Raw genomic sequence first — 18,859 nt, 5'->3', positions numbered from 1 at the left:
TTTTGAAAGTATTTGTTTTGGTTGAGTTTTTACACTTTTCATATTCATCTTTAATGCTAGGTTTGGTGCAGCAACAAGATATCTTACCTGGGTAGAGAACATTATATTGGTACTGTAATTTCAAGAAAGAAACAGATTAGAAAAAATGGACTGATTCCATGCCTCTTCACCATGTTTTACCATTGGACTCGCTGTACGAGTTGCTCACAAAAATCAGACTTTCAGAGTTTTTGGCTAATGATAATCAAATGCATAGAATTCACCAAACAAGAAATAATTACTCACAAATATCCATTTTTCTGAACTATGGAGTTTAGTTGAAAGCAATGTTCATTTTCAACTTTCAACCTCGAACTTCCACCTTTTTTAATGACATGATGGCTGGTTCTTATAAATGCTATTTTTTGGTTTGAGATTGGGTGATAATCTTAGTAAGAACATAGCAGTCGGGAGGCGTAATATTCGTATAGTAGTTTTGGATGGTTTCAGTGATTTCGAACCCAAATTTCTTGTAGAAATTGATTGCATCTTCATTGTTTGTCTGAACGTGCAAGTAAACCTCTGTGATGTTTTGGTTGGAGCACAGATCTAGAACATGGTTCAACAGCTTGGTGCCTGCAGGTAACAAGAAAATTGTTAATCCAAGTTTAGCATACTAGAAATTGAACAAAAAGAATGAAACCCAAATATTATATCTAACTGAGAATAGATCATGGTGGCAAATTAGTGGCACTTTCAGCAACGCATACTTGGTATGTTTTAACATTCCATTCCTCCATTTATACAGCAATTGCGATGGTATACAAGGGGCAACAGGCTGGCAGGTTCAAATCACCGAGTGTCAGTTTAGCTGCACTAAACTGATTTTATGATTCTAATAGAATAATTTTCAATCTGTATCTTCGAACTGCCCGTTCATTCACTGTGGCTTTTCCATCAATATAATAATTTTCAATCTATATATGATGACTCTAGCTTGTTTTTGAGTGAAGGAATGCTTACCCAAGTTAGTACTCTGCCTTTTCCAAGGATGGAGACTGCAGGGTTTAAGTAAAAGGGGCAGGGTGTTATAAAGCATGCTACCGGCAGTGATATTATGGATAACATGGAAAATCTGAGAATCATTGACAACAAAGATTATGAGATGGAAGTGGTGAAGAACAATCTTATGGGGCTATTGTACTCATGGTTTAGCATTCAAATTGTAATCCAATTTCATATACTGATTATACAGATCCAGTGTAATGGCTGTCAAGCGTGAGAATGTGGGTTTGAGTCTGAGAGCGGCCATTTTGTGCAAAGAAATGCCAAGGATTAGGAAAGCATCTAGCCCATCCCTCCACGGACCCCCATATAACTGGGACCACACTGGTTAATGACCAAAAACCAAAAGAATGAAAGAAAAGCAAAGAAATATTGGTTAATGGCCTTATAGATTGTACTCCCACTATATAAATTCTCAATGTGCATGGGTTGGTTTTATTTTAAAGGAAATCCAATATCTAACTTTCTCAAAAAGAAAATCCAGTCCTCACAATCCTAGGTTCAAACAGTTTTATCAATCCCCCAATTCAGAAGTTTCGCATCCAGCAATCTACCCTAGGGAGGATTCCTTCACAAACTTGAAGCTCAACGAGTAAAACTTGATTTGAGAAATACAAGCAATATTTTGGAAAATGATGCACATCTTTGGCAGTAGAAACTACTGGAAGTGCAGAAGTCCAACATCTTTAGATGTCCGAAGTGGTGGTGACCTGTTCATCTATATGTCGACGAATTCTGGTGGGAGCAGGGGAGGATTGAAAGAAAAGAATGGTTCTGGTGGCTGATAAAAAAGTGGAAGACTGGAAAAAAATTAGCCACCAAGGTTGGATAGTTTTCATTTCTTAGAATATTAATACTTCTATGAGCGCTGAGGAGGTGAGCTGGAGACAAAAATCGAGGACAACTTGGCTGAGGGAGGGAGATAAAAACACAACATGAAAGTTATTGATCAAAATAATAAAAACAAAGAAGGATTCTTGATGGAGAAGAACGAAGGATTCACAACAACTGGAAAATGGAGAAAAGTGATTACAGCCGAGAGAAAATGATTCTTGATGGAAGAAATTGTATACCAAAAGAATCTTACGATAAAGATAAGAGAAGGAAGAAGAGGAACGAAACTGTTGGTGGGTGAAGCTGTATCATGGTTCCAGAGCTTCCTGGACGGAGCAGTACATGTAAGTTGGGGTAGGCCACGGAAGAGTTCCCTTAGGCAGTTAAGGAGGGAGTATTTTGCTGAGAGAAAGAGAAACTCCAGTGGCTGGTTTGTTGTTCTGGAGGAAAGTTTTGAGCAGAGAAAAAACAGAGCATCATCATATACCAGTAGGCAACAGTCTGCAAGGCTGGAGTACGGTAGCAAACGAGCTTCACTGGAGAATAGCTGTGAGAAAGAAGGAAGAGATAAAGGAACCAGAAAAAATGACAGCAATACTGGGAAAGGAAGAAATGACAAAGAGAAGGAAGCAATTAGAGAGGCTGGGGTTAGAAGAAAATACTGATTCAATGGCGGTATCTCTAACAATACTGGAACCAAAGATCTTATTGGAGGGGGAGAAAGGAAGTTGGGAGCGAAGACTAATCTTGTTGGCAAAGAAGGAAGTAAACGACTGGAAAGGCTTACTCGAGGAGGTGACTTCCAAGATTGGTACTCCTCATACTGTGATACTAATCCCCTTCAATGACAGAAAAGGTGTAATGGAAGTGGGGGAAAGGGAGATATTGGACTTCAAAACTGTAGTAACAAGTGAGGGACCTGTAACAATTGAAAACTGGTGCCCATCGGCTAATGAAGTAACAATGGGCAACGGGAGCTTCAACTGAAGCTTCTAGGTTTGCCTTTTCATCTATGGCAAAAAACCACTCTCCAAAAAATAGCGACAGCTTTGGGTGGTGCTCTCCTATCCTTCAAGATGGTGGACTTGAGAGCAGTGAACTTGAAAGTCGCTGGTGTGAAACCTGAGAAGGTTTCAAGATCCATCAATCTGTATGCGGACGGCTACTGGTACGATTGGGTAGCATCGGAAGTTGAAGTGTCACTCTGGTATGGAAGGTCAAAGATTGAAGACGATAGTGACGTGGCAAAGTGGGTTACAATTGGCGATGAACAAGGAAAGAAAAGTGGACACGTGTGCGGACTTGGGAAGGAAAACTCTTCTAGGAATGAAGATGTTCCCACTTTAGAAGCTGAATGGCAAGAACCAAATATTCAGCCATTTTAAGAAAAGTTTTCAATTTTTTTTTGAATCCAAAAAATCTGAGGGTCATTCTTTCGCAGAGGTAGTCAAAGGGGTGACTCGGTCGGACCAAGGGGTGGGTCCACCCAGAGGAGAAAAACTTGTTTATAGGTCCCGGTCTGACCCAACTGGCATCCTAGTGGGTCAATTGAGGTCCAACTGGGGGAGTGGTCCATATATTTTACTCGACTCAGGTGACACCTTTAAAGGTCACGTGAGTCGGGTCCACTTAAGTGCGACTGGAGACTATGGATGATCTATCTTCATCCTCACAGAAAAAACAAAAGAAGGATTCTTGTTTCGGCCAAAGAAACAGTGCTGATGTGAAGAGAAAATTACAGTGGATCCCAGTTTCCAAATCTGATGCAGCGAACCAAGGAAAGTTGGGAGAAGAACACCCAAATCCAAGGTATTTCAGATGCGGAAGAGAGGAGCATGAAGAGGACGCTGGCTGGGTTCACTGCGAATCCTCAGACGATGAATACGAACCAGAATCTGAGACAGAGAGTGACAGCTTTGGGGAAGATATGATGGAGAAAGAAGACATGGAGGACATGCTTAGCGCGGCTGCTGAACTGTTCGTTGGAGAACATAAGGATTTAACCTCTAATAAAAAATATCCTAATAATGGTGGAATGCTGAAAGATGCAGAGTACAATTTGGAGGATAAAAGGGAAAACGGTGTACCAGAAAAAAGAAATCCAAGTCAGAGAATGAACAGTGAGCAAGGAATGGGTAAGATAATATCAATCAATATCCAAACTTCGAACAAAGGCATAACAGAGGGGGATAAATGACAGAGCGATGGAAGTAGTTGTGAGTCCGAATCAGGTTCAGAAAATTCCTCACAAAATTATATTCTGGGAGTGAATTGTGAAGTCCAGACCAGTGTTGAATCTACTTCAAACTCAGGTCCAGGTATGTCTGTGCCTTTGGGTTTTGATACTAACTCTAGCTCTGGTCTTGCTGCTTGTACTCTAGGTTCCGGAGCTGCTTCCTTGCCATTTGCCCATGACGAAATTGAGACACAAGAGAAAGAGCAGAGAGGGGAGAAAAAGAAGGAAAGTGAAAGTGCGGATAGATGGTATAAAGATACTGGAGAAGAGATGGATTACAGAAAGAGTGAAGGGACAGAAGAGAAGGAATTAGAGGAGTCTGAATTGGAAGAAGCAGAAGAAGAGTCGTTGGCAGAATTTGTGGGAAAATTGGGATGTAAAATAAGAAATCTGAATGAGCTGAAAATATACCTTAAGAATAGAAAGGAAGGGAAGGTGAGAAAAAGAAAGACGAGTGAAGTTGAAAGGCTGAAGCAAGATGTGGAAGGGGATAAGAAAATCAGTGAGAGAAAGGGCAGGGGTAGGAAAGGAGAAAAATAGGAAAGCAGGTTAGGGACAGAATAAGAAGGCAATATGAAGATCGTGAGAGAATTGGGGAATGCAAGAAAGAGGGTGTTAATAAAGGAGCCACTGAGAAAAGAAAATCCAAATATACTCCTAATTCAGGAATCTAAGCTCATGACATTTAATAGTAGGTGGGCCAGAAGTGTATGGAGAGGAAACAACATCAGTTGGGCAATGAGTCCCTCATGGGGAACTTCTGGAGGAATAGTGACTTTGTGGAAAAATGAAGTTGTTGAATAATTGATTGGAAAAATCTTAGTTTTTGTTAAATTCAAACAGGTGGGCGATGGTTTTGAATGGGTATTAACTAATGTATATGGCCCCAATGGATACAGGCAGAGGAGTGAGTTGTGGGAAGAGCCAAAGACATACGAGGATTATGAGAAGGTCCTTGGTGCTTAGGAGGGGATTTTAATGTAATTAGATTCATTGAGAAGTGTAACAAGATGCGGCAAAGAAACACTACAAGTATGAGGAAATTCAACGAGTTTACCAATGTGTTTGAGCTCAAAGAACTGAATTTGTTGCATAGTCGGTTTACTTGGTCAAATCTCCAAGCTGATCCAATTTGTTCAAAACTAGACAGATTTTTGTTTACTACTGATCGGGAAGAATACTAGGGAGGTCTGATGTCAAGGACACTGCCTAGGGTCACCTCTGATCATTGGCCAGTTTTGATTAATAAGGTGGACCCTAGGAATAGAGGACCTATCCCATTCAGATTCGAAAACATGTGGTTATCCCATCTAGGTTTTAAGGAGAAAGTGAAAGAATGGTGGGTAGCAAGTGATCCGAGGGCTAATTGGGAGGGTATGAAATTTCAGTGGAAGCTGAAGGAGTTGAAAATCAAAATCAAAGAATGGAATATTCTCCAATTTGGGAGGCTTGAGGAAAGAAAACAACAGTTGATGAGTCAGATAGAGGAGCTAGATGCAAAAGAAGAACAAGGTGAGTTTGGGGAAAGGGACAAGGAGCATAGGTGGGAGTTGAGGAAAAACCTGGAGGATGTTCTCTTCAAAGAAGAAATTAGCTGGAGACAGAAGTCCAGACATAAGTGGGTAAAGGAGGGAGATAGAAACACAAATTTTTTTCATGTTGTAGCCAATGGCAGGAGGAAGAACTTGATATCCAAGCTAGTGATAAATGATGCAATATTGACTCAGCAGGAAGAGATTGAAGGGGCCTTTGTGGACCATTTTAAATCAATCTTTAGAACGCCTATGTCGAGCAGATTACAGATTGAGTGTTTGGAGTGGCCAAGACTACCGGAAGAGTCAAGGGTGTGGTTAGAGAGAAGCTTTGAATTGGAAGAAATAAGGGTAGCCATATTTTCAATGAATAGATCTAAAGCACCTGGTCCTGACGGTTTTACGATGGCTTTCTATCAAGATCGCTAGGAGATTCTGAAGGATGGCATCCAAAAAGTGTTTTCTGAATTCTTTGAAAGGGGGGTGATTAATCCAGGCCTCAATTCCACATTCTTGGCTCTAATCCCAAAAAAGGGAGATGCCTGTCACCCCAAAGAGTTCAGACCCATTAGCTTGGTACACAGCCTTTATAAAATCATTGCTAAGGTGCTTTCTCGGAGGACTAGAGAAGTCCTACCCTTAATAGATTCCCCAAATCAGGGTGCCTTTGTGAAGAGTAAACAAATTGTGGATCAAATCCTGATTGCAAACGAAAGTGTGGAAGACTTCAAAAGAAGTGGGAAGAAGGGGTTAGTGTGCAAATTGGATCTTGAAAAGGCATATGATATGGTGGATTGGTCACTTCTATTGGAAGTCTTAGAGTCTTTTGGATTTGGGCAGAAATGGTGCAAGTGGGTGAAAGGATGTATTAGGACTTGTCACTATTCCATCTTAGTGAATGGGAGGGTGGTAGATCATTTCCAGGCTACTAGAGGTATCATGTAAGGAGACCCCCTTTCTCCTTTCCTATTTACTCTAATTGCTAAAGTCCTAGGAAAACTCATTGAGAGAGCAGACTCCAGAAATTTGGTGAAAGGTTGGAGGGTAGGAAGGAATAATGTCCCAGTAACACATTTACAGTTTGTTGATGACACAATTCTTTTTTGTGGTGGGGAGGAGGTGAGTTGGGTGAGTAACCTAAAGCAAGTGATCAATGTTTTTGAAAATGTGACTAATCTTAAAGTTAATTTGGACAAGAGTTGTGTGATTGGCATTAATTTGAGTGAAAGTGAGGTGAGGATAGGGCCCGCACTTTGGGATGTGAGATCACACAATGGTCGTTGATCTATTTGGGGCTGCCACTAGGGGATAACCCAAGTAAAAAGAGTTTCTGGAACCCGGTGATTGAGAGGTTCACTAAGAGGTTAGCATCTTGGAAGAAAAATTACCTATCCATGGGAGGCAGAATAACTCTGATAAAATCTACATTGGCAAATCTGCTAGTGTACTTTTTGTCGGTGTTTAAAATGCCTGGAGCAATTTGTGGGATTTTGGAGAAATTAATGGGAGACTTCTTATGAGAACCAGGAGAGGAGAAAAAAGATCATAGGGTCAGGTGGGATATAATTACCAAAACCAAAAATGATGGTGGCCTTGCTTTAGGTAATTTGTAGAAAAAAAAAAATGAAGCTCTGCTGGGAAAATGGCTTTGGAGATTGACTTTGGAAAGGGATAAATTATGGGCTCAAGTGGTCTTAAGTATTCATGGGCAAGCGGCGGATGGCTGGGACTCTGGAGCTTCAGTTAAGGATACGAGAGCTTCTCCTTGGAAATCAATTCATGCCATCCTTCCTTCTTTCCTTCCTCTAATCAGGTATGATATGTGCTCTAGTAATCTTGTGAAATTTTGGGATCATGTTTGGGTGGGAGACATTCCGCTAAAGGAGCTCTTCCCGTCTTTGTATTCTCTATCACGTTAAAAATGAGCCAGTCTCCACTTTCTTGACCTCTTCTAGTTCATCCATTGATTGGAATTTGGGTTTTAGAAGGGCCCTTAGAGATCCGGAATTGAACCTCATTGCTGACCTACTAAAAATCCTTGAGGGGGTGACTATTGATCCACTCAGGAGAGATAGTAGGATTTGGACTCCTTCTCCTTCAGGTGTCTTCTCATGTTCATCATTCTTCAAAGTATTGGCTCATTCCCCACCTGTCTTTGGAATCCCTTTTCCAGTTCTGGAAGTCTGGGGTAGACCAATTCCTCCCAGAGTTGGTGCATTTTGTTGGGAATTTTTCCTTGAAAAATGTAAAACTTGCGACTTACTTCAAAGAAAAAGGCCTAATTGGTGTTTATCCCCATACTGGTGCATTCTTTGTAAGAAGAATGGTGAGAATTGTTATCACTTACTGGTTTCTTGTCCACTTGTTTCAGAAATCTGGTGTTGGTTTTTCTACCTTTTTGGATGCAAGCAGACCCCTCCCTCAAATGTACAAAGCCTATTCCATTCTACTACTGTTAGGGGGCTGAAGAAGAGAGGGAAAATTCTATGGAGGTGTGTAAGAGCAGCTGTATGTTGGACAGTTTGGGAGGAAAGGAACCAACGGACCTTTCATGGGAAAGAAAGAAATAAAGGTGTAATTACTAAATTAATTTCCATAAGGGTGATTCAGTGGGCTAAGACTTTGCACATATTTGAAAACTATTCAGAAGGAGATATCATCAGGAAGTGGAAAGAAGTGGCTTCGTCAATTCCAAGGAAGAATGTAATTCACCCAGTTTGGTCCCCACCAGCTTCAGGGTTCACTAAATTAAACTTTGATGGAAGCAGCGAAGGAAATCCAGGTCTGTCAGGTATAGGGGGAGCTTTCAAGGATGATGAAGGTCGAATTATCGCATTGTATTCGGGTCCTATTGGCTGGGGGGACTCTCTTAGAGCTGAATCATTCGCTGTTATGGAAGGGTTAAAAAGAGCTCGAGAATTAAATATCAGAAACCTGATAGTGGAAGGTGATTCTAATTTGACTATCAACTGGTTAATGAAAGATGATTTTAGTTTGTGGAAGTTTCTGAATGAAAAGAAGAAAATTAGATATCTCATACAAAATATGGAAGTCAAATTTCAGTGGACTAAGAGGTGTGCCAATTCCTTGGCAGATTCATTGGCTAAACAAGGGGTGGGAAGAGATAATTTGTTCTGGGCAACATTGTAATCTGAAATGTTCTCTTGGGAGGGTTAAGAGTTTTTACCCCTCCCTTTGTATTTTTCAATATTAATATCTCTTAATAAAAGTATTTGTTATTTATCAAAAAAAAAAGTGGAAGACTGGAAGAAGGTCCTGGATGTAGTAGCCGGTGAGATAGGTGTTGGGGATGAAGCAACACTGGTTCCACTCGCAGATACAAAGGCTGTGTTGGATGTGGGCGAGCAGGAACTGAGCTTTAAAGCTGTTGCAGTGAACGGGGGCCTTATACAAGTCCAGAAATGGAGCCCCATCTGCAATGAAGTTGCTGCCCAAGATGGGTGTGTTAGGCTGAAACTTATAGGTCTCCCATTCCACCTTTGGCGCGACTCTGTTCTTGAATACATTATACAGAGTCTAGGAGGAGTCTTGATGGAAACTGATAAACGGAGCTTGGTCGCCGTGGAGATACAAGTGGTCGGCATCAAGCGTGAGAACATGCTGAGGTTCATTGAGGTGTGCTTGGATGATGTGGTACAAAGTTTGGGTTGCTGCGGAACTTGAACAGGCGTGGTGGGGAGGGGGGTCCAAGGTTGAAGATGATGAGTCAGCGGGGTGGTGGACACGTGGAAGGAAGAAAGTGGGCGGCGAGAAAGAGGTGCAGGTGGACATTAAAGGAAGGTTTAATGGGCCAGCTGGGGCAGCCCAAATGTTAGGCCTGTTGATTAAGGAAAATAATTCAAAAAATTTTGAACGAAATAAAAATAAGGCGAGATTAAGCTATGCTGACGTGGCAAGGAAACCGAATGGACCAGGGGGCAGAATGGCTTGGTCCGAGCCGGTCGAGATGAAACGAGGGTCGGGTGGGCTGATGAGCAAACCGGGGACTCTTTTAAGTGACCCACGTGACAACTTAAATGGTCACATGGGTTGGGGGAAGGGGAGACTAATTTGCACGATGATAGACACAAGTAATGGTCTATCATCGTCCCAAAAGAGAAAGGAAGTTCGAAATTCTTACCAGCAGCCGTGCGCAAACTGGTCGGGGGATTTACAGTGGGTTCCTCACCGGAACAAGGAAGAGGGGAGCTCCAGACGACAACTCTCAAAGAGGCCAAACCTGAGATACTCGAGGGAGAGAGCCAAAGAGAGAGAGGAGGCGGATGAAGATTGGGTGATGTGCAGCGGTGACGAAGATGATTCAAATGAAGGGGTAGAGGATGGCACCAGTATCGGTAGTGTGGATGAAGATTATGGTTACGATACAGGTGACAGGGGAGAATGGGACATTGTGAAGATGTTCTGGGATGACTCAGAGGAGGATGAGAGGTGTTTAAGAGGAGGCCAGGAAGGTCAGACAGAGGTAGCAAGAAGTTTGGGACCCTATGAAACAAGCAAGACTGTAGGTCTGAAGCGAGAAAACCTATTTCCAAGACCTCGGATTGTGCAAGGCACAAATGAAAGTGCAAATCAGGAGAACCTGAAGCAAAGCTGGAACATACCATTCAGGGGTGAATCAAGGGTACAGAGAACAGATCACCATGTTGACCAAAGGACAGAAGGTCTCTCCCACCAACCCAAGGAGACAAATATTGACCAACCTCGGGATCTAGAAAGAGAGGCATGGAACATTCCTAATCCATTTTCCCTCTCACACCCAGGTAATCAAGTGAATTCGGATTTTGGTACTAATGCTTTTTCTGTGTCCTTTGTTCCAGATTCTTCTTCTGATCCTTGTCTTGATGCCCATGTATGTGCTGTCAATCAAGAGGGAGGGGTTGTGGAAGTATTGGAAAGGGAGGTGAAGAACAACGGAGAGGAGAGGGAAGGGAGATATAGAAATGAGAAAGTGTGGGCATATTGAGAGGGTATTCAAAGAAGTGGAAGGAAATGGGATATGGGGGGAAGGAGTGAAGAGGAGAGAAGAGGATAGAAGAGGGGAAGGTTCACTGGAGAGAAGGGAAGAACAGGAGGGCAAGGAAGGAAAGGAGAGTGTGGAGTGCATTGTGGAGGAGGGAGGAAATGAGGTAGGGGTGAGGGATGGAGAGGAGAGAGGAAGGGAGGGATCAGAGGAGAGAAGGGAAGGAGAGGAGGATAGGGCCGGAAAGGAATGTGGAGGAAGGTCAGTGGGGGAGGAACATAAACAAGAGGAGTTAATAGCAGATTTTGTGGGGAAGTTGGGATACAGATTAGAAGATCTAAATGTGCTGAAGGAGGGATTACAGAGAGGAGGAGGGAGGTCAGAACAAAAAAGATAAAGTTGAGTGAAGTTGAGAGATTGAAAAGAGATGTGGAAGGTGATAAGAAGTTTGGGGCAAAAAGAGATAGGAGGAAGATGGGAAAGTAGTGGGTAGGTGTGGAAGGGAATTAAGGAAAGAGTTTGAATGAAGACACTAAGCTGGAATGTGAGGGGAATATGGAGTGCGAGGAAAAGAGCAATAATAAAAGAGGTAATAAAGATGTATAACCCAAACATTGTAATGTTATAGGAGTCCAAGAGGATGGAAAGTAATGATAGATGGGCAAGGAGTGTATGGAAAGCGAGGGGGATCAGTTGGGTGGCAGCTCCATCTTGGGGTGCTTCAAAGGGGATAGTGACTATGTGGAAGAGGGGATGTGGTAGAAGGATTGGAGGAATTGATTGGAAAATTCTCAATCTCCATGAAGTTCAAACAACAAGAGGATGGATATGTGTGGGTGCTCACAAATGTTTATGGGCCAAATGATTATAGAGAGAGAAAGGAGTTGTGAGAGGAATTGCCTGATGTAAGAGGACTGTGGGTGGAGACTTCAATGTGATCGTATATTCAGAGGAAACAAATAAGAGCAATCAGAGGGTGACAACTAGCATAAGGAAGTTTAACAGGTCTATGGATGCCTTTGAGCTTAAGGAAATACTTCTAGCCCAGAAGACTTTTACTTGGTCAAATCTCCAATCTAGACCCATTTGCTCTAAGTTGGATAGGTTCTTGTTTTCTTTGAATTGGGAAGAACACTGAGGAGACATGGCATCTAGAGCCCTACCTAGGGTAACCTCGAATCATTGGCCCATAGTGATCTGCAAGGAAGAAAAAAAGGAATGGAGGACCTGCTCCTTTTAGATTTGAAAATATGTGGTTACTCCATCATGGGTTTACAATTAGGGTAAGAGAGTGGTGAAATGAGTGTAACCCAGTGGTGGAATGGGAGGGGATGAGATTTCATAAGAAGCTACAGTTCTTGAAAGCTAAGATTAAGGAGTGGAATATCTTGGAGTACGGGAGGCTAGTAGAAAGGAAGAGAACTCTGATGGACAAAATTGAAAGCCTTGACTCTAAAGAAAAAAGGGGAGAATTTGGAGAGGGGGACAAGGAATTAAGACGAGACTTGAGAAGACAGTTAGAGGACTGCCTACATAAGGAGGAAGTTAGCTGGAGGCAGAAATCTAGGTGTAAATGGTTACAAGAGGGACATAAACACTAGGTACTTTCACTCTTTGGTTGATGGATGGAGAAGGAGAAACTACATTTCCAAGCTAGTTGTGGATGGAATTGAATTAACTCAACAAGAGGAGATTGTTGGGGCATGTGTAGAACATTTTAAATCCATTTTGAGAAGGCTTGTAAGTAGAAGGATGTGGGTGGAGGGATTAGACTGGCCAGATGTAGGGGGGGGGGGACAACAGGAGAAGTTTGGAGAGGGGGTTTGACTTGGAAGAGATTAAGGAAGCAGTTTTTTCTATGGATAGAACAAAAGCTCCATGGCCGGATGGTTTTACAACGGCTTTCTATCAGGATTTTTGGGATATATTCTGAAAGAGGACCTTCTACAGGTTTTTGAGGAGTTTCATAGGTGAGGAATTACTAATTTGGGGATGAATTCCACTTTCATTGCTCTGATTCCCAAAAAGAATGAAGCCTCACACCCAAGGGACTTCAGACCAATTAGTCTGGTCAATAGCCTATATAAGATCATTGCAAATGTATTATCTTTGAGACTAAAGAAGGTTTTGCCAAACTTAATTGAACAAAATCAGGGTGCCTTTGTGAGTGGAAGACAGATTATAGATCAAATCCTCATTGCCAATGAGAGTGTGGAGAGTTTCATGAAGGATAATAAGAAGGGAGTGGTGTGTAAATTGGATTTGGAGAAGATATAACATGGTGGATTGAGAATTTTTGAGGAAAATCATGACCAAATTGGGGCTTGGGGCTAGATGGTGTAAATGGATCATGGGGTGTGTTCGGAATTGTCATTATTCAATTTTAGTGAATGGGGCAGTGGTAGATTTTTTCCCAGCCACTAGGGGTATAAGACAGGGTGACCCCCTATCCCCTTTTCCGTTCCTACTTGTTGCTGATGTGTTGGGAAGGTTGATCCACAGAGTAGACTCTAGGGGCCTGATTAGAGGGTGGAGGGTTGGTAGGGAGGACATCCCACTCACTCACTTATAGTTTGCTGATGATGCAATCTTGTTTTGTGAAGGAGGTAATGTGAGGTTCATTAGGAATTTGAAGTTAGTGATTCAACTTTTTGAGCAAATGTCAAACTTAAAAGTGAACTTCAGGAAAAGTTGTGTTGTGGGTGTGAATATGGAGGAGGGAGAGGTTAGGGAGATTGCAGAAGTGCTTGGGTGTGAAGTCTCGGGTTGGCCGTTGAGTTACTTAGGTTTGCCCCTAGGGGACAACCCCAAGAGAGAGAGTTTGTGGAGCCTAGTGGTGACGAGGTTTGAAAAAAAAACTTGCTTCTTGGAAAAAGAATTATCTCTCCCTTGGTGGAAGGACCACATTGATCAAGGCCACGCTTGCAAACTTACCTATCCATCTCCTTTCAGTGTTCAAAATTCCAATGAAGGTTTCCAATAGGTTGGAGAGATTTCCTTTGGGAGCCGGGAGAGGAGAAGAGGGACCATAGAGTTAGCTGGAAAATGGTGACCAAGAGCAAAGCTTGTGGAGGTTTGGGGCTCAGGAATATTGGGAAAAGGAACTCGACCCTCTTAGGAAAATGGTTGCGGAGGTTTCCTTTGGAGCAGGAGAAGCTATGGGCTAGGATAGTGGCAAGCATACGTGGGATGGAGCAAAATGGATGGGATGCTGGAATCAGAGCAAGGACCACAAGCAACTCACCTTGGAAAGCCATTCATAATTTGCTTCCAATCTTTTCCCTACTGGCCAAGTATGATTTGAACTCTGGCACTTGCATTAAATTTTGGGAACAAACTTGGGTGGGGAATGCTCCTTTTAAGGACTTGTTTCCCTCCCTGCATGCCCTCTCTAAGTTTAAAAATAAGCCAATTTCTTTTTTCATCACCCCTTCATCCTCCAGTTCTAAGTTTGGGTGGAACCTGGGATTGAGGAGGGTTGTGAGGGACTCTGACTTCCACAGCGTCTTGAGCTTTCCTGACCTCCTTGATAATGTCTTCATTGACCCCTCAAAGGTGGACTCTAGAACTTGGACCCCGACTCCCATGGGTTCTTTTTCATGTGCTTCCTTTTTCAGAGTCTTATGTCAGTCCACCAATCCCGCAACCTCTCCTTTCCCAGTTAATGAGGTTTGGTGCAGACCAATCTCTCCTAGGGTTGGTAGTTTTTGTTGGGAAGCCTTTCTGGAAAGATTCAATACTGGTGACTTGCTTCAAAAGAAGAGACCCAATACATGCTTATCACTTCATTGGTGTGTTCCATGCAAAACGGATAGGGAGACTGGTTTTCACTTACTGGTGTCGTGCCAATTTGCAAAGTCAATTTGGGAATGGGCTTTTTCTCTCTTTAGGCGCAGGTAAAACCCTCCATCAGATTTGCAGAGCCTATTTTCTCCTTCTTTGTTCAGGTGGCGCGTGAAAAGGGGAAGGACAATGTGGAGAGGACTGAGGGCTGCAGTATGTTGGTCCTTATGGGAAGAAAGAAATCTTAGAATCTTTTCAAATAAGGAGGGAGGGCTGAAGAATTGAGGGCTGTGATTCATATCAAGGCTATACAGTGGCTGAAATCTTTAGAGTTATTCACAGACTACTGGATTCCTAAAACTGAACTTTGATGGGAATTGTAGGGGTAATCCTGGACAATCAGGGATTGGGGGTGTTTTTAGGGATGAGAATGGGGTCATTTCAGCCATGTTCTCAGGTCCAATTGGAGCGGGGGACTCTCTTAGAGCTGAGATCTTGGCAGTTATGGAAGGTGTTCAAAAAGCTAAGGAAATGGATGTTAGAAAACTCATAATTGAAGGGGACTCGGAGGTGGTCATAGGGTGGCTGAGGAAAGACAACTGTGGATTATGGAAGTACAACAATGAGAAAAGAAAGTTCAAGTGGCTGGTGCGGGAAATGGAAATCAGGATGAGTTGGGTTAAAAGATCAGCTAACTCTATAGCTGATGGGCTAGCTAAACAGGGGATAGAAATGGATGTAATGTTTTGGGATAAGTTGTAACTAATTTGCTTCTTTTTTCCTTTCTTTCTTTGAGGACTTAAGTTGTCTTTGGAAGATAAGAGAGTTTGTCTTCCTTGATGTAACTATTCCTATCATATTTTAATAAAATTACTGAAATTGTTATTGATCAAAAAAAAATCTTTGGCAGCCCAAAATATTCAATTGTTTAAAAATCTCCGTGATCCATGAAAAAAGGCATTTTGATGGCCAAAAATTAAAAGAGAGAGAGAGAGAAGCACATACGTATTAAATTGTGCAAAAAGTTGCTAAATGAGAACAAGCTATCTTTAGCCTTAAACTCCTATTTGATTTTTGAAGTCCATGGATTGCACAGTATAAAACTATAAATTGATGACAATGCATACAATTCCATAAAACAATACCCATGGGCTAATCTATTGAGCTCCCAACTACCAAAATAGCTAGATCAAAGGTTCTGGGGCCAGTACATCTTGGTTTTCTTTTCTTTTCTTTTTTTTTTTTTGATAAATCAGTACATCTTGGGTTTAACTCCCCCAGACTTTACCAAAGTATCGAAGTTCAAGAAAGATAGAACTCAAAAGTTTCAAACCCAGTTTTAGATACTTTTATTAAAGAAAAACCAAAGTATAATCTCACATTGACTGTGAAGCATCAACATTTTTTTTTGATAAATGCTTCTGAAGCTTCAACATTAAGCTTTATAGAATGGTGCAGGTTCTGCAGAAGGCCTCTGTTAAGTAAGCTCACCATATGGTTTTCTGGTTAGCTGCTAGACCGATTTCTTTTCAACTTCCTGAGTGGATTTGGAGAAGCATGGTCCTGATGGTAAAGCTTTTGTTTGTATTGTAATGCTTCACAGAAACATTTGATCAACCAGAGGATCAGGGGTTCTCAATAAGCAAATTGGTGTATGTGGCAATGGGAGAAATTGAAACCATTTCTTCAGTATGAATTGATAATGATATTTGGTATTTCTTTCAGAGATGTTCTAATGTGACCTAAATATCCCATGGGGTCCTCCCTTGAACTTGTGCTCTTGAGTTATGTGTTCCATGCTTTGGAGGATAGTTCCTTCTGCCATTTCTACGGAGAGTTGATAGTTTAAAGAAAAATGGCGGTCCTCTTTGAGAACATGTGCTGAAAAGCTGCTTATTATGATTAGTCCGTTTTCAATGAACTTAAAGAACTCAAATTCTCGATCTTTCAGGTTTTTCATGAGGTAGTATATATCTAATTCAGAAAGTAGGTCATGGAAATTCTATGGTTTATCTGACAGTGAAAATCATAGAATTTCCATTACACAATGCCGGTCTTGGTCGTGGTGCTGTGGTGGACTGAATATGGATCTAACCACCAGCACTTTAACATGTAGTGGCCACTCTCAGGTTCAAACCTGTGTTCCCATGTTTGTCAGACCAAGGCTTTACTGTTGCACCAAGCAATGATCTCTATATCTTGTCAAGTTAGTAGTAATCTAAACAGTTTTAAAGGATGGAAATTCTACAGTTCATTTTGACTGTATATTAAAGATGTCTTCCCCTCTTATAAATGGCATTACCCAATGCTGGTCTTGGTTATCAAGGGTCTTGGGTGGGGTGGGCTGGACATGGACCTAACCTTCTCAACTTTAGCATGAAGTGGCTGCTCTCAGACAGACTCAAACCAGCATTGTCGTGCTTATCAACCCAAGGTTTTACTATTGCACCAAGCAATCGCCCCTATGTCTTCCCCTCTTGTACTTGTAATTTTTGTTATACAATTAACAAAATCTTTGTTAACAAAGGGGCAAAAAGGAATCAACCTATCCTCAAATATCTTGAGGAGAAACAAACACAAAACAGCTTAAACAAACTCAGTTAAGTTGAGTCAAGTCTCCTGTTCTGATAAATACAATTCACCTTTGCTCAAAAAAAAAAAACAAGTTTGAACATTTTTTTATAAAAAATATACATCTACGAGTAGTAGTAAAGAAATCTATGACTCTGGTGCTAGAAAAAAGGTGCATAGTCCAGAAAATGAAAGTAGAAAGGGTAAAATATATGTTGTGAACTTACCTACCCCTAGACCACGATATGGGGCCAAAACACCCAGCGTCATGATGTAAACACGAACACTGCTTTCTTTCTTCTCAAGGCGGCATGCGATTGAACCAACACAAATGTCACTGTAATATGCTGGACACAAAGGAAGATGTTTTTTCAAGAACGATACTATCAGCACTTACATGATTATAGAGAATCTATATGCATCTTAAAAGCAATTACTTAAGTAACTCTTTTTATCATCGATGACAATAAAACTTCGTTTGAGATCAAACATAGAACACAAGACCATCAGAACCAGATGATCAAGAACGAAGGCCAAAAACCTCAAACCAACAAAAACGGTAGAACAGATACCACAATCTACCCCGTGTGGCTTATACCCCAATAAAGCTCACTCCTCTCCACTCCTTGCCACTCTACCTGCCAACGAATTAGCAGATCACAGGATTCAAAGAAACGATGTTCAGATTCGAAAACCACCAAGACTTAAAAAAAGAAAACCAAAAACCCATCATCATTTCACCAAAACAGAGGATACCCATTAATGGGTCAACTATAAACCACCAACCAATCCCCCTCAAAGTCGAAGCATCCATTGCACAAAAAAGAACCCTAACATCTAGAATGCAACCCACAAAGAACATTAGAACGATGAGGATGCAGCTAACTGGATTATCAGCGGCGAGTTAGAAAAACAAAAGGGAAAAATGAGAGTATTCAGACCTAGTTTCGTAAATTTGCCAGAAGCGAGGGCATCCGCATAATATTTATCATTGTAGCGAACAGGGAAGAGAGCCGTGTTGAGCTTCTTCAGCTGCATCAAGTTCTTGTCTCTCACTCCATCCAAAGAGATCAGAACCTCACGACCAGCTCCCATCTTCCCCCTTTTTCCTGCATTAGAAATAAAGAAATAAATAACATCCAGAAGAAAAAGAGAGGAAGGAAACAAAAAATAAATAAATAAAGAGGAGCCGAGAGAGAAAAAAAAAAAAAAATTCCCCGGCAACGCCTTACCGAGACCCCTACTCTGTTTCGCGAATGAGTAGAGCCGAAGATGGAGACAGAGATGTTCACAGTAGAGTGTAGACTTCAAGTTGAAGGTTGATAATATAATACACGAATAAATACGGGAATGGGAGGAGTATGTTGTTCTACGAAGTTGAGGGGCCTCGGACTGAAAACTTAACTCCTCAACTTTTCCATCGGACGGTCTCTGGCGTTGCACGATGAATCACGGCTAATTGAACTACCGTATCATGGTGTAGTGTAATTGTAAACTGATACAATGTTTGTAGCCCTTGGAAGTCGGGGTGTAAATACAAACCGGTGCAAAACTTCACTCATGGTTTGTCGTTCTTGTTTTGAATGTAGTTTTACATAAAAATTGATACAAATTCAACCCATGGCAAAATTTTACATCCATAATCGATGTAAATCTAATATTGACAAAATTGATGCAACTATTTACATGAATAATTATACCCATTTTTTTACAGTTGGGAGGAAACAAATAACTAAAAATAGAAGCATACAAACACTAAAAAGAAGCATGATGATTAGTAAAATGACCCCAAGCATCACAAAAACAAGTGTAGTTGAAGAGATGATCTTCGAGCCTCGAACCAAAGAAGGATTACATGTGACCCAAGCTTGCCAAGCG

General features: G+C 41.5%; 1 protein-coding gene across 1 annotated transcript; it reads right to left on the bottom strand.

The window, feature by feature from the left end:
* Positions 1-258: 258 nt before the first annotated feature.
* Positions 259-18,371, bottom strand: LOC104595306 (Acyl-CoA N-acyltransferases (NAT) superfamily protein). Its single transcript, XM_010255989.3, has 4 exons — positions 18,214-18,371; positions 17,923-18,090; positions 17,209-17,328; positions 259-615 (listed from the first exon to the last, which is right to left on the bottom strand). Exons 2-4 carry the CDS (start codon positions 18,074-18,076, stop codon positions 398-400), a joined length of 492 nt encoding a protein of 163 aa, XP_010254291.1. The 5' UTR covers positions 18,077-18,090; positions 18,214-18,371; the 3' UTR covers positions 259-397.
* Between the last annotated feature and the right edge of the window lie 488 nt (positions 18,372-18,859).

The sequence above is a fragment of the Nelumbo nucifera genome, chromosome 2, assembly GCF_055504915.1.
Source record: "Nelumbo nucifera cultivar China Antique chromosome 2, China Antique-T2T, whole genome shotgun sequence".
NCBI classification, from domain to species: domain Eukaryota; kingdom Viridiplantae; phylum Streptophyta; class Magnoliopsida; order Proteales; family Nelumbonaceae; genus Nelumbo; species Nelumbo nucifera.
The sequence above is the reverse complement of the archived record's forward strand: the minus strand, read 5'-3'. Positions and strand labels throughout refer to the sequence as shown.